The sequence below is a fragment of the Chaetodon trifascialis genome, chromosome 8 (genome assembly GCF_039877785.1).
Source record: "Chaetodon trifascialis isolate fChaTrf1 chromosome 8, fChaTrf1.hap1, whole genome shotgun sequence".
Classification (NCBI taxonomy): domain Eukaryota; kingdom Metazoa; phylum Chordata; class Actinopteri; order Chaetodontiformes; family Chaetodontidae; genus Chaetodon; species Chaetodon trifascialis.
In genome coordinates this window covers 19904226-19920636 of record NC_092063.1, presented here as the reverse complement: position 1 = coordinate 19920636, position 16411 = coordinate 19904226, and the positions used below count along the sequence as shown (strand labels likewise).

At 43.1% G+C, this 16411-nt stretch overlaps 1 protein-coding gene across 2 annotated transcripts in view; it reads right to left on the bottom strand.

Moving 5' to 3' along the window:
- Positions 1-5060: 5060 nt before the first annotated feature.
- Positions 5061-16411, bottom strand: part of mtcl2 (microtubule crosslinking factor 2) — a 90304-nt gene continuing 78953 nt past the window's right edge. For both annotated transcript variants that reach the window (XM_070967754.1, XM_070967755.1), the window contains 9 exons: positions 12856-13008; positions 12473-12589; positions 9269-9333; positions 8988-9135; positions 8143-8739; positions 7645-7912; positions 7277-7501; positions 6192-6601; positions 5061-5439 (listed from right to left, as the gene is read on the bottom strand). In XM_070967754.1, coding sequence (XP_070823855.1) covers positions 5293-5439; positions 6192-6601; positions 7277-7501; positions 7645-7912; positions 8143-8739; positions 8988-9135; positions 9269-9333; positions 12473-12589; positions 12856-13008 — 2130 coding nt within the window. In that variant the 3' untranslated portion in view covers positions 5061-5292. The remainder of the gene's footprint in view (positions 5440-6191; positions 6602-7276; positions 7502-7644; positions 7913-8142; positions 8740-8987; positions 9136-9268; positions 9334-12472; positions 12590-12855; positions 13009-16411) is intronic.

Below are 16411 nucleotides of genomic sequence, written 5' to 3'. Positions count from 1 at the left end.
TTTCTCGCAATCATGAATTTATGTTTGGCCTGTGCCGTTGAGTTGGACCTTTGAAAAGACATTAAAGTCACAAAACATGTCAGTGCCTAAATGACATTTATAGTGAAATTTTGAATGATGAACTGAGGCCAAAATCTCTTCTTCATCTTCAAGTCTATAGTGTTGAAAGTAGATTTGCTTCAGGTTTGTGCTTTTATTTTGTGTCGCATTTTTAATTGTTCCGATGCAGTTTCACGGTACATTTGGATTTCAAATGCGAAGTTTAATGGCTGATTATGACCGATGCTGTAGATTTACAGTGTACTCCAAAAGCAGATATGATGCCAAACCTAATATTAGGGTATGATGAAGTTCCTTTGTAGTTTAAGAATATTCATCCTGGAGCGTGGTGGAAGAGACTGTGGGACGACTGAGTCATTGTTTGACTGTGGTTATTGCAGACAGGACTTCTGGCAACCTGGCTTACACTGTACGCTGTCTACCCACAGGCTCTTCTTACAGTATATAGAGATTTCTGGCAAAGACTCGGCAGCCATAATGGAGACCCCCAGCCTATGGCCCACAGTGAACGGAAAACGAAGTTAGTTGCTTTTTATTTCTCTCGTACTGCAATGCTACTAATGTGCCTGAACTATTTTGAGCGTACATAATAACATGTTGGCTATGTCGTCAGCTGTCTTAACATGCAGTTTGGACTGTAATTTGTGCACTAACATAAGGAGCTACCATTAGTGGCTAGTATTGTTATAAGTAGGAAGTGTATCATTACCAATCTGGATTCTTTTAACCGTGGTTGGAAGAAACATGGCGCTTGTATTTAAGTGTTTGGTTAATTGTACAGGTTTTAGCAACTTTAATGAGTTGGTATGCTGAATTCAAACGTCATGCTTTCTAAAGTTTGCACTCTTAGACCTCAAGTAGAGCAGATTCAATCCTGTTTCTGACCGTAGGTATAAAATGTGCCAGACCTCCTGAGGAATACTCCACTGAAAAACCATTGTTTTAAAACATCAACTGTAAAACTAACCCCGCTAGCATCAAACAGAAGCCGTACATTTAGCCATTTTGGCAAATATAGAATTGATGGAAACATACAGCAAAGTGGTGGATTATGCTGCAGGAGTGGAGATGTTTCTACTGCCATTGAAAGACCCGGGTCAATGTTGGAATCCAATGAAATTGCTATAAATCTAAGCACGCAATATCTGTGAAGAAGCAAGCTATGAACTTCTAGGAGCCACTTCTGTGGGTGTAGAGTGATAGTGATAGTTTAAGTAGGGAAAAATGAGTTCTGACATACAGGGCAGTGTAGCTGCTTTGCTCAGTGAACATGTTAGCTTGTTAGCTCAGTTTAACTGAGCTGAAGCTCAAACTGAAGTGACTAAAGACAGGTTACTGTGTCTTGGCGTCCTTCCTTATCTGCAGCAGTACAGTACCAACAGCACCACAGTCATCTGTTTTCAGCATTTCCCCCTTTTCTCTTGTTGCTGATACATAAATTACCTCTATTAGCATCAGACCAATTCTCTGACTATCCCAGAGGTTTCCAATTGTGTGACGTTACTACAAAGCTTTTAAAAGATGGAAATATGTTGGATTGTTGAGAGGAATGGATATCTACTCAACCTTACTAGCTGTGCTTTTTGGGATACTTGGAAACATTTCAATGAGGTTATAAGATTTCTGTGGTCTTAAACCAATCAGACTAGCTTGGCTAAAACTACATGTTGTATAATTGTGGTCAACATATAAGATGGCCTGTTCCCCTGGCAATCAGGCCAGTAGCTTTTGAAGTGGGGACTGGTTCCAGACGGTTGGTTTTCTACCAGTAGTGAGGGCCGGAGTGGAGACAGACAGCAGCATTCAGACTGTGGGTTTTCCTCACTGTGTTATTTAAATACATACACTGTTACTGTAATGCCCTATTTTAAACTGCTGACTCATTAAATGGTGCGCAGAGATGGAGACATGCTGAACTGTTCATAAAGAAACAGTGAGGAGGCATATTTAAATAGACAGATGGGTAGAGGCCTTGTTAAAGGAGGCGAACCCACAGCAGACTTCACACTAAGTAGCACCATGATAACTAAATAGAAAGAATAGAAACAACAGGCTAATATATCAGCAAAAACATCCATATAAAATAAATCAAACAAAAATAATTTACTTTCCAGAAATATAATAACCCTTAGTATAAAAAAAGTGAACATATGGTGTACTATATTATATCCTGCTATACCTGTAAACCATTTGTCCTTCCTCCACTGTGGTACAGTACTTAAGTGTAGCTTTAGCACAGCCTAATCACAATTATGCGCATATAAACAATGTTACCCATTTTAAAAAAAAGGCCTGCTAGGTTTGTTTGTGTGTTTTTGTATGAGTCCAGTTTTGGTGTGAGCTGACGAATAGGAAATCTGACAGGCACTTTGAATATCTGTTGATTGATTCTAAAGACAACAACATGGCAAACAAAGGGAGAGGAGAAAGAAATGGAATAAAACCTCTTCCAAATATGATTGTTTCCAGTTTACTGTATTTTTTTATGGTTCCAATTCACCAGTAGGACTGTAACATTTGTCACTCCTTTACTTCTTTCCCAGGTGTGCAGACATCCTACTTAAAGACATTTTATATCATTGGAAGTGACTGCCACGGAGGTAAAAATGGATATACATTTTCAATTTAGGAAAACAACTTTGCTTGACTAAAGTTTGAAAATATCTAACCCATCATGAATGTATTTCTTAAAAGTAAAAACTGTCGATGCTTGACCTACTGTGGCTGCAGATGGACAGTTGCAGCGCTTAGCTTGATGCTTCATGATGCTACATTTTCAAAATGCGTACAGGGTTCGTACAGTAGCTACGACATCGTTGTAGTACTATAACACAAGGACAGTTGTCTGCAAGAGAAGGGCGGAGAGAAAGGAGCAAGTACAAGGTGAATATTTTCAAACTATCCTCTTCACACACTTGCAGTACACATCGGGGAAAGACTAAAAAAAGGAATGCATTGGCTGAATTCTCCTTGGACGCGGTTTAGAGTTAGCAAGCATTTCCGGTCGATGGTAGATGAGCATCTTGAGTTTGGAGACACATCATATCTGATGTGTGTAGCAAAGAGGATAGGGATGCACTGATAGAGCTGATGAGCATCAGGTCAATATCATTTCTATTATTAAAACATTTCTTAATTCCAAGCCTGATTCCAAAAAAGTTGGACACTGTGTGAAACATCAATAAAACTGAATGTGACAATTTGCTTTACCTTTCTGATATATATTCAGTGGAAAACAGCAATATATTTAATGTTTGACCTCATCGACTTCATTGCTTTTTGTAAATATCTGCTTATTCTGAATTTGATGCAGCAATACATTTCAAACATTTTGGGACAGGAGCAACTAAAGACTGGGAAAGATGTGGAATGCTCCAGAAACACCCGTTAAACAGGTAGACAGGTTCATTGTTAACAGGTGGTAGTATCATGATCGGGTATGAAAGGGGCATCCTGGAAAGACTCAGTCGTTCACAAGCGAGGATGGAGCGAGGTTCACCACTTTGAACACAAGATTGTATAAACTACCTTGATTTTTAGTACTTTTTTGAAAGAATGGAGCCAAAGGGAACACATTTCATGCGTTGGTTTGGGTTTCTGCAGCATGATTTCAAAGGAGTGGTTGAAGCACTCTGAAAACCTGTTAAAACAAGTGAAAAACATGATATCAGTGCATCTCTATCCAATGCCAAGTGAAATCTGCAGATGGGTCTTTTAGTCAATCAGAAATGGTCCCCAGTTAGTGTAACTAACTTCAGCCTTTCAGGACAGTGTGCTATAGGACTGTACACCACATATCTTCATCAGATCTTCAATGTCATCGAAGGTTTAAGGATGAATCTTGAAATCACCGAAGAAATAACTCAACAGGCACTTTCTGCCTGCTGTGACAAGTTCGAACCAAAACTCTAATTTTCCAGTGAGACTCTGGAGGGTAATGCCTTTGAAGTAGGTTTTCTTAGATGTACAAGGTTTAAGTCATGGCTGCAATGCCATAAAATGTCCCCGTATCTGTGGCCGTGGTCCTTCTGGGAACACAGTTACACTGAAGAAAGAAGAGCTTTTTGTTGTTTAGTTTTGCTACTAAACGATTATGGTATAAAGTCCACTCAAGTCAGTTTTGTGGTCTCATTTATGGAGCCCACAAGTTCAAACATCCATCAATGGAGTCCAAGTCTGGTCATGCTGGGATATGTAGTCCAATAGTCCTTGAATTCTTCCTTTTGTGATCAGCTGTAATAGACATAGACAACTGGTCTGCCACTGAAGCAGAGGCATCATCAAGATGTTGTGATGGAAAGTTATTGTGCTCATCCATCAAAAAGGCATAATTGAATTTCTCAGCACTGCATGTGTGCGTATGACAAGGTTCAGAGAGAAATCAACCAAGCGCTCCACCAGATTACTCCTCCGAGATGGTCTCTGAGCTGCTAACACAATACAGAAGATCCTTCCAGTGGTGACGGATGTCTCCTCTCCAGTTTTATACTGGCCTCCCAAAGCAACACATGCACTTTCAATGCATATTCAAAGTGGGACTACATCCTTTCTTTCTCTTATTTATCTGCAAATCCAACATGGCTGCTGGTCCAACAGCAGGGCGGCAAGATGATGTCATCAAGATGGATTTTACAGTCCAAAACTGACCATTTGTAGTACCTGTTATTCTAAAAATTTGGGGTGGGGGAGAGTTTGGTAGGTCCGGTCCTGACATCATAGTTTTGTTAAATTCTCTCCAGTTCGTAGTTGTTCTTGTTTAGTTTCATGTGTAAGATCATGTGTGTTTATGTTTTATGTCCTGCTGGTAGTTTTGTGACGGTGGGATCTCCTGCTTGGTTGGAGTTTCAGTCCTCCCTGTCCTTGGCATCAGAATGGTACAGTCCAAGACAAGTGTAATATTACCTGGGTTCTGTGTGTGTGTGTGTGTGTGTGTGTGTGTGTGTGTGTTTATGAATGAGTGCATGTGGCAGTGGGTTTGTGGGGCAGTCTGTGCAGTGTGTGTGTGTGTGTATGTGTGTGTTATGTTTGGCAGTGCGTCTGTGTGGCAGGTTGTAGGTGTGCACGTGTACATATGGTGATGTGAGAGATGTGAGGAAATGTGTTTTCATGGCAGTGGTGTACAGTGTTTGTGAAGAATCAGTATTGCTTTGTGTGTGTGTGTGTGTGTGTGTGTGTGTGTGTGTGTGTGTGTGTGTGTGTGTGTGTGTGTTGGATGTGGCAGTAAAGGTGTTGTCACTCGTTGCAGATGTCCACCTTTTCCTCAGCTGCCGCCAGAGACTCCTGTGGGCGGTGCTTGCACTGGCCTAGCGAATGGCGAGTTGCTGTTCTTGATGGTCGGGCGAAGCAGGAAGACTGGGCAGCACAGTCACAGGGTGCATCCTGGGAAAGGGAAAGAGTATGAATGTGTTTTCATATAATACATGATTTTTTTCCAATAGAGTTTTTAAAATCAGATTAAAGGACAGTACCCCTGCAAGATATACCCTCTTAACTTTTCCTTTCCTTTTCCTTCCCAGGCAGCCATTATTTTCCACTCGTTTCTGAGCGATCAGAACATTTTAGCAGACGTGTGAAACTAGCTTCAGGCAGGGACATGCACAATGATTGTTGACCCTTTTATGAATAAGAAATGGGTATGATGACTGATCTGACAAAGCTGAACACAGTCTGGGCCAGCTGGTGTTGACAGTTTTCACTCAGTTTCAGTAAAATATGTGCTCCTTTCTGTCTACCAAGACTCAAACAGTCTTTGTTGGTGGAGACAGTTGTTATCTGGTTGTAGGTTTCAGCTAGTCTGCATTCGATGTCCAGCTGTGACTTGTGAAATCCATTACAGCACACATCAAGTTTTCATAAATCTCTTAACATCAAACTATTGTTACATGTAAGCAAGCTTTAAGAATCTCTAATGACCAGTTAATTGGAATGGTAGGAAATCCATTAAAAGTCTTTAATACTCAATAGTCATCGATTTCATTTTTAAACCCACGATCAATTGTTTGCACATGTTGAGCTGTGATGTTACTGTTTATCATTATTTTACTGATAAATGTAATTTTGTGCAAAGGAGCAGAACCACTCATCCAGTCCTTTTTAAGTTGAAAATAAAAATGCATTTGCAATGTGCGCACCTCTGTCCCAGATCCTGCAGCTCCAGCGTTGCTCATCGTTTCCTTCCCTCCTCCCATAATACTGACCATCTCCTCCCCAGCCGTCTGTCTCATAAACCTTTTATTGACAATTCTGGTCACATTGTCGTTGCTTCCGCCCAATCCAGCCCCTGCTGACACACACTCCGGCTTGGGCTCATCCATGCCACTCAAACCCCCCAAGACACCCAGACCTCCGAGGGAGTCTCGTTGCACTCTGTCCCCAGGCAGGGTGACTCCTCCCTGGGCACGGCTGCTGCAGACGTTCCTGAAGAACTCCTGGACCAGGCCTCCGTACCGCTGAGAGCCAGGGTCAGATCCACAGACTGCCACCCCGGAGGGCTTCCCTGCGGCAGGAGGCTGTCGTGCTGGACTGGCGCCCTGGCTGGCTCCTAATGGCAAACAGAAATCCAAAATGTGTACTATAATGATTTCCAGACAGATAATTAACTGCTTGAATCCTGGAGGCCTGAGCTGTGACGTCAACAATATTAAACCTTTTATTAAGAGGAATGGACACTTTGGGTGTCAAAGTAAGATCAGGCATTGTTCACTTATGGTAGAAGCTTGCGTTCTTCCTCTATCGCCAAGTGTAGACGAAGAAAATGAACTGCTGAATCTGCTACTCCAAAACAGGACAGAGGAGATTTGCCTTTTCAAACTTCAGGTTTTACTGTAAAGTCCAACTCAAATCACATCCAGTTCTCCTCTGTCAACATGTTTTTATTACGGAAAGGAAGAACAAAAGGTCTTTGGGAAAATATGTTTGATTGGTAGCGGTTGGTAGGGCTGAGCCCCGGCACAGGCAGGGGAATGAGAGACAAACTAAACAAATTTGTGCTGTAGCTCACAAACCATGAGCAGACATTATGTTATCAGCAGTGGTATTGAAGAGTAAGAACCACAGCAGCATCTAAACAGACCAGAGGGACTTCTGCAGCTAAGTTTCTATGCTGTTTGGTGGCTCGTTCAACAAGCTAGGGTGCAGGGCAAGATGTGTGCTCATGTCTGTTAAAGAGTCTGTGGCTCTTCTGTTTCAATAAGCCCTCCGTCAGACAGTGTCTTACCTCCGTCACCCCTCCAGAGCGACTCTGTGCTTCCGGAGTGCTCCACCACACTGAAGAGGCTGGAGAGGCCATCGGTGAGGCCGCTCAGGACGGGGCTGTCCCTGGTGGTGGTGGAGCGGGCCCAGGCTGAGCCTCCTCCTCCTCCTCCACCCAGAGATCTTTGCTGAAGGCTCCACAGGCTCCGGTCCCTGGAGGAGGAACTCCCATCCAGTCTGGACGTGGAGCCTAAAAAACACAATCATTGGACATCATGTTCTCTTACAAAGGAGATCAATGAAACATCAATGGAGCCATGACCACAATCACAAAAATAAAAATCTTGTGATTAAAACCAGCCGGACATTGGAATGAAAACGACATCTAATTACCCGCAGACACTCGGCGTTGCAATTTGGGAGATCCATACTTGGGTGAACAGCATGGTCTCTCGATTCGGCTGTGAACTTTATCCAGCGAGGTGGATATCTGCCGGGTTCGGGCCGATGCCAGTGAGGAGGTGGTTGTGGACGAGGGGCGAGGAGACCAGGCTTTGGAGTGTAACCCCGCCCCCCTGCTGCTGTGAAGGCTGTCTGTTTGAAGCCCAATGCTGACGTACTGTAAGGCAGTCTGCGTGGACCTGGTGGACATGCCGATCACCTGGGTGGAGAAATGGAAGTGATGGAGAATGTTTAGTGTATTTCAAGAAGGAGAAAATGCAGCGAGGAGTAACTGTAACAGCAACTGAATAGAGACAACTCTGATTAAGAAGCATTCCCTTAAACCTACACTAGGTAACCTCATGTGTTTGCATACTTAAGACCAATAGTTGGACTATAAAATCAGTTTTTCAACAGTTTTTCAGCTTTTCATTTTTAAAAAGACACTACCTGACTCCCGGGATCCTTGGTGGATTTCCTCTCCAGAGAGGAAGATCGTATGGCCTGGCGGACACAGTTGGTCATCTCCTTCATGTCATCACTTAAGTTGGCTGAAATCTCCCCGATCTCGAGACTGTGGAAGGCTGACGAGGGCGTCATCCCGTCAACCAAACTGTTAGTCGAGCCACCAATGCCGTTGTTGACAATACTGGGGATTGAACCGGTGATGCAGCCACTTCTGCTCTCCAGGAGCTCCCTGTGCTGCTTGGACAGTGAGCTCAGCCACTGCTCGTACGAGGATGAAAAAGAGGACGGAGGCTGCTGAACCTCCTGGCTCTCCACTGCATCCACGACTACATCCGAGGCACTCAGTCCCAGGGCAGAGCTCCCGTTCTGGGCCTGCTGCGGATCTCTGGCCTCCTGGTTCCTTCTTTGGTGCTCCATGCGTCGTACAACAGGAGGGCTGTAGTAGATCCGGATGCCGGTACGGTCTGGGGCAGTGTAGCTCCTCTGAACAGAGTCCAGATCCAGCTCTGATGCAACTAAGCTGCTGCATGAACCACTGGGGCCGTCCCAGGTTTTACAAGTGTCCCCCACCTCTGGGGTCTGAGAGGAGATGAGACAATGGGGACAAGAGAAACCAGTATGAAGTGATTAGAAGTGTACTTTTTACCATGGGAGAGATGAGAGGACCAGAAATTCAAATGATTGATGAATAGAATAATCTTAACATCAAGAAATAAATCCAGCTGGTGTCTCATTTGGCTTCCGAAAGATCAAGATATAAAAGTAAAGACATCACAATAAAATGCACATTTTAAAACAGTAAATCTATAAAATCCCATCTAATTCACCTCGTTGGTCAGGTAGGTCCAGTTCTTCCTATTGAGGTCACCCGGCCCCGGGCGAATCAAAAGAGGCGGGACTGCAAACTGAATCTTCTCCTCCGGATTGGCTGTTCCGTTGACCTCTGGGCCGTCCAGCTCTGATGTGGATTTAGTTCTGTTCATTGAGAGAGCAGCGAGGAGTTGATGAAAAACTCCACTCAGAGTTAGTTTAGGAAATATCTGATTTCTCCACGTGTTAAGGATTCATTTCAAACTAGGCACTGTGAGATAAAGGTTTTAATTATTACCTTGGTAATATTGTCCCATTAGCAACGACTGTGTCTGCAGAGGACTCGCCACCTAATGACTTTGGCTGTAAGGACAAAGAAAACCCTGACTGTCAGTGAAAAAGAGAGTCTACATCTTTATATCTTATTAGCATTTAAATGACCTGCATCATCTGAGCAAACTGCTGCTGTAGAATTCTACACTTGTGCACTTTCCCCACACCCTGGAAGGTGTCCACTGTAGACACATTCCTTTCATTGCCATCCACTTCCTCTTGAGCTGTTTTCACAGGAGGAAGTGGAGACTGACTAGTATCCATCTGTGGCAGACAGCATGCAAACACACAGCACACACACACAGACACAGACAGACAGACAGACAGACAGACAGATAGACAGACAGACAGACAGACAGACAGACAGACAGACAGACAGACAGACACACACACACACACACACACACACACACACACACACACACACACACACACACACACACAGATGGTGATGCTGAGTCAGTGCGTTTCACACTCTGAAGCCATTTCCCCTCAGAGGAAAGAAACAGAATGAGAGAAAGGCAGAAGGGAAAATGACATTTGCAGATAATGTGCTCAGTTGTGCAGACACACTGATAGACTTTCACCTGCAGCTCTCTGCACTGCAGACCAGGCTGCCTGCATGTGTACAGCAAACCGACTGAGAAGAACACACAAGCTGACTGCAGACAGGGGAACGTGTAGCTATGTCGCTGAACTAACATGAAAAGTAGAAATTACGATTTGATTTAAAACTATGTGCGTATGCTGAGTGAACAGCACATGAAGGCGTTTGCATGTGAGCAGAAATGTCTAAACAATTAAAGGCAGAGTTGTTTTCAAAGGGAAAAGTGATGGATGAGTGACTGAGAGGGTAACAACAATGGAACAAATGGTTGGTCCAGCTTCCGCCACTACAAATTCAAACTGAATTATATAAGAAATACCAAAATGATATCCACCTGTAAATAATTGTGTTAAATAACATAGAGTTAAAGTCAGTTTAAATGAACACATTGGAGCGTTACTGGCAGTGCTAATGAAGGGGACCTTGAGTTCATCTCACTGTTCTGAGGAACAAAAATGGTCTGACTGAATTATACAAACTACAGTCAATTGGTTTAACTTAATCTGCTCCATATTTTTGGGAATCTGGAAATCTTTCGTCCAGACTGATCTGGAGAGCAGAACAATTCTTTTGGCCAGATTTCTTAAAAACAAAACTACAGTCTGCACTGAAAGATAAACATTCACTATAATCAACAAAACCATCACAGAAAAGACTCCTGTCTTCCATTGAGTACATTCTTTTGCTCTAAACTAGCATTCTCCAAAAACAACCAATTTCAACTTGAAATACATACAAATGTGAAATAAATAAAATTGATGCATTAGTAAACACAAGATTTGTATCTCTAATTAGCTCCAGCTCAGTCCAACTGACACAAAAATGTACACTTCCTGGCCTGATGGGGGCACTATAATCAAATGTCAGAAGTCTTTGAAAGGCCCAGCAGTGTAATACAAGTAGAGTAGATAAGATTTGTGGGTGACAGAGCATGACACAGACGCAATCAGAGAGACTGGGACAGGGTGAATTAAAGTATGACAAGTTCTGGTCTCCTGCCAAGTTTCCAATACAGGACACGGCCACCTAATGGAAGGAGCAAGATGGGATCACACTCCAGACAGACATGAGGAAGGAAGAAGAGGGAGACGGATGAGACGGGAAAAGAAAGGAATGACTGGAAAGGAAAGAGGGCGAGAAAGGGAGGACAAAGACGCCCTGAAACTGAAAGCCTCAAAGGAAGGGGGCACAGCAGACAGATGAGAGATGATGGTGGAGGACCGACCCACTAACTGTGTGTCTGGCTCTTTATTTCTGTGAGAGTTTGTGGGATAGAAGCAATCACGAATGACCGCGGAGAACAATGATGCAATTCACCCTTCATCCCTCACTGACATGTTGCAGCAGTTTGGCAGATTCTGTGCTGGTGTGTAATCAGCAGATCGGACTGACCGTGTTTTTCCTGGTGAGCTCAACTTAGCATTCAACTGCAGCTCGACCTCAGCAAAGCAATAACGCCAGAGAGGTTCTCCTTACTCACATTATGGCATTACCAGCTGTGTACTTACTGTAAGCAGCAACTAGTATCCTGAGAGGAAAATACCATCCCAAAGACCGGGGCTGGTAGCATTCTTTATTCTTTTACATTTATTTTGAAAGTCACTGTCTGGCTTTTCAAAAATAACACCGGACAATGTGTAGTGTTGGTGTCTTACTGCAGGCACTGATAAGAAAATGAAATATGATCCAGGAAGTCCAGGTAGAGTAAAAGATCAACAGCTTTGAAGGCCAACAAACTGCACGGGGGTAACATTGATCTGAAGCATTTGTATAAAAAAAACAGCAAACTATAGAAACTCAATGGGCCGTATTGAGTAATCGGAAAAATGGAGGCTGTGCATTCAGCTGGAGGAGGTTCAGATGAAAAATGTCTGTGAAAAACGTGCTTCAATTCGACAGAGTTAAGGCCCTTTCAGGCACAAAGTGATAATAACAGCACCACTGCGCTCTGAAACCCAGTATTACAATGGCCTGCAGCACTGTGACGGGTCATAAGGACTCTGATGGTTTGCATTGAATTGTGTTGATCAGGTAACAGGTCAGAGGGGGAAAACAGAGAGCAGAACTGCATCTTTGTTATAAATTAAGCTACCTGGAATATGCTTTTGCTCATATTGGAATGTGCTTAGTTGGATGATGCTGCATGAACCCCCCCCCCCCCCCAAAAAAAAAAAAAACTTCAGAAACTTATTTTCAATGGTCTCACTGAAATGAATGGCTGACTGAGATAACTACTGCCCCCAAAAGCCTGAAATTTAAAAATTAAATTTGAGAGAAACCTGGGAAATCAGATAAGATTGAATGTACGGGGAGAAGACTACCAGGAAACACACATCCGATCAAATGCCTTGATACACTTCAGATGTTCTTCTTATCTTGAACATACAGCCACATGCCCTCATATTCCATCAGCCCAAGCCCTTATCTCTTCTTCACACACACACACACACACACACACACACACACACACACACACACACACACACACACGCACACACACACACACACACACACACACACACACACACACACACACACTCACACTGAATCAGCCCGTCATACCTTCCCCTGTTGTGCAGTGGCCTCTCTCAGTCTCTGCTCCCACTGAGCTCTCTCCTGGCTGAACCTCTCCAGCAGCTCCAGCTTCTCTCTGCCCCAGTTCCTCTCTCCGATCTGAAGCTGATTGGTCCACAGGTAGGTCACAGTGGAGAGACAAGAAGACGAGGCAAACATCAGAGGAGGAGGGGGAGGAGGAAACAAGATGGACGTGGAGTGCACACCACCAGAATATGACTAGAAAGCTTTTAGAACTGGAAATTGACACCACCCACCTGAAGATCTCGATCAAACTGTCTAAACTTGCCATTTTCAAACTCTAAGTGTTTCTGCAGATTGTGTTGCCTTCCAACCAGCTTGATCCATGCTCAATCCATGCACAAACGTACCTGTTTAGTCAGGTCCATCACGGCTGCATAGGAATCGGCCAGGAGGTGCTGGTGTTCTTCGCGCTCCCTCTTCAGCGCCACCTTCAGGTCTGGAGGTTCCAGTGCATCAGTGGCAGACAGAGCTGCTGCTGCTTTGCCTGTTTTGGTCTCAAGCTGGAGAAAGGAAAATGGTGCAGGGTTGGTCAGAAGGAAAACAGACAACTGTTGATACTATAAATTTCTCAGTAACATTACAGTTGATTTATTTTGACTCTCAAGACAGCAGAAGTCGGTCTCACCGTCAAGTTTTTTATAATACTCTTACATTATAATCAGGGATAGAAGACAAATTCAGATCTTCAGTTTCAGTAAAAGTAACAATATTTAAATACAAAATACTGTGGTACAATACATACTAGCATCAATTTCCTCTTTTGGACAATCAAGTATAATTTGAAAATGCACACAAGTATTGAATAAGATAAGATAAGATAAGATAAGATAAGATAAGATAAGATATACCTTTATTAGTCCCACAGTGGGGAAATTTCAGAAATTGAAAGTCCTGCTGATAAAGCTGAAATTAAAAGTCCTGCTGATAAAGCAGGCTGTCTCTACTGCACTAAAATACTGATGTGGAAATATATGAGCAGCATTTTAGTGTTGAACCAGATGGTACGAAACGACACTACCCTGCATATTGTTGACTCATTCATTCTATAAGATTAACCATATTCACAAGATCATCATGTTTTGCATGTAAAATCTTTATCTGCAAACTGAGGCAGAACAAAGTGCTTCCACAGAGGACTGATAATAATTATACAGTAAAAATAAAAACATGATAAACCGCATATTAAATCACATAATATATAGAATGATTCAAGTCGGTAAAAAGCCAGATGTAAAGGCATTAGATCATGATGCTGGCATACACAGATGAATAATTCCCTCTTGACTAACGTAGTACAACATGGAAAAAAGATCCTCAAAATACAGCTGATACACACACACACACACACACACACACACACACACACACACACACACAGAAACACAGTCACACAAATAATTACAAGAGTTTTCCTGAACACAGCTATGACTCATGTGACCACACAGCGATGTGTAATGGGAAGCCCCACTGTCTCCAAGTGTTTCATCCTCACAGGAGGGGCCGTTTCATAAATGATCTCATGGACGATTTCAGGAGTCTGTGCACAGATGAGATCCCTCTGATGGCTGACTGCTGCTCGCTGAATGATGCTCACGTTGTGGCGAGGGCATGATAAGGTGTGGACGGAGCGAGGGAAGAGACCACAGTCTGAAGAATCATGTCTTTTTTCCTGTCCTCTCATGCCATCTTCCCTCTCCCTCTCCCCTTTTTCACCCTCTCTCCATCCTTCTCACCCTTCTCCCTCTCTCTTCAGCATTCTCACCCTCTATTCCAGGCTCTCTCACCCCTTTTTTCACTCTCCATAAATCTGTCACAGAGCCTGTAGGTGGGATCGCTTGAAATTTTTATGAGCAGCTCTGCTTTCCCTTTTCCTCTGTCTGAGCCTCATAGTTCACATAGCCGACAGTACCGGGCCTATCAATTTGACAAACACGCACACGCGCGCAAATGCACGCACGCACGCACACACACACGCACACACACACACACACACACACACACACACACACACACAGTCACATCAATCCACTCTCTGCCTCTCTCAGTCTGGCTGAGTGTGGCACTGGCATCCCTATGGTGCTAATGGAACTGTCTGGCAGCCAATCACAGCGTAGCAAACACACCCTTAGCCCAGCTTTCGTCTCCTATGGCAACAGAGTGTTTCTCGTTAATGATGAACGCTGCTTAACGAGCGCCACGTCTTAACGAGGTTTACTGCTGAGGCGTTAAGAGGGAGGCGATTTTACTGGATGACTGGCGTTTATTGGCGGATGAGAGACAGGCGATCATAACTCGACTCTCACCATTTAGCAAGTTCAATTACTTCTATTTATTCAAGTAAAACCCTGAATACAAAATTTAGATTTATTCATTAAGTTTTACTGAAATAATCCCAGCAGAGGACTCCAGTTCCTGGTTAATGAGAAATCTTTCTTACTATAAAAAACCCCTCAAACTCACTGATGACTTATTTGCCTTCACATCCGTCACATTCATCATGTGACTTTACAACTTCTTTTTCTTGCTCAGGTATTGACACAGAAGTGGTTTCCAGAGACATGGAAGGAAGTATTTGTGGGAAGGCAGAGCACAGAGCTACTAACAACACCGAGGCCACAAACAGCGATTATACCCACAGAGGTTTTTACGCAGCGAGTGGGAGGTCAAGAGGAATGAGTTATCATCACTATTATTAGATCCATTGTTATTATTATTATACCAATTAGAGAGCATATGCAATTACTATTCTAGCTCCATGTTTCAGCCAATGGGATCATCCTGTAGAACATTTTTTCCTTCACACTGAAGGAGGACTAAAGCTTGAAGTGTTATTTGTGCTGACATATAGCCACTTCAATAATGATCATATAAATAAGTTAGAAATAAGAGATTATCATTTGCAACAAACTCTAACTACAAAGTCTGGGATGAATCATTTCTATACACACACTGCACAGTAGTGTACTGTAAAGATCTGCTATTGAAATGTATTGTATGTTTAATTGTTGTTATTGTTGTAATGTATGTGTTTGGTGTAACAGCAACCCATTATGTGCTTTTCGGGCTGCATATTATTTGCCTGCAGCAGATTTTTACCATAAGGGAACAACAAAGTTAATGTTGGCTGTTGATGTTATCAGTACTGCACAGCAGCCTTCAGCTGTTTTCAGGGCAGACAGCAACCACAACACTCCAGAGATGTGTGTCAGGTTTCTAAATACAAACACAGCCTAGATATTATATAATGCATACAGATGATACAGATGTTAAATTTAGCAATGCGGTCTAGCTGACTGCACTGCATGCTGTTTATTCAAAACTGAGGCTTTGAAGTCGCAGCTCAGCCTATTTTGATGGTCTGACACATAACACTTAAAGTACTACAGGTAAAAGTGTAAGTTTGAACGTATCTTGAGAGTTAGGTAAGAAGACCGATACAGCTCTCATGTCTGCTAAATATGAAGCTGAAGAGTTTCAGCTTAGCTTAGCTTATCTTAGCTTAGCTTAGCATAATGACTGGAAGCATGAGATAAGATACAATATGTGAATTAGTGAGCTTTAGAGGTGCTGGCAGACAGATTTGTTTTTTATCTTTGGACTGAGCCAGACGAGCTGATTCCCCCTGCTCCTTGTCTTCACGCTAATCGAAGCTGAACTGTCTCCTGGCTCATGAACTTCTGAACCAAGTAGGTTAAGCCTAAATTTAACCAGACATTAACGTGGAGGCAGCAGAAAACAGTCCTGGGTCATTTCCGGAGAGTCACATGTATCATTTTGGAAGAATAAAACTACCAAGTTTGTGGTTTACTCATCGAATAATGAGTTGCATCTGCATTTGAGCTGGACATTGACGTCTCAGTCGTCTGAAGAGAAAAAAATCTGTCTCCCTCCCCGCTCCTTTAT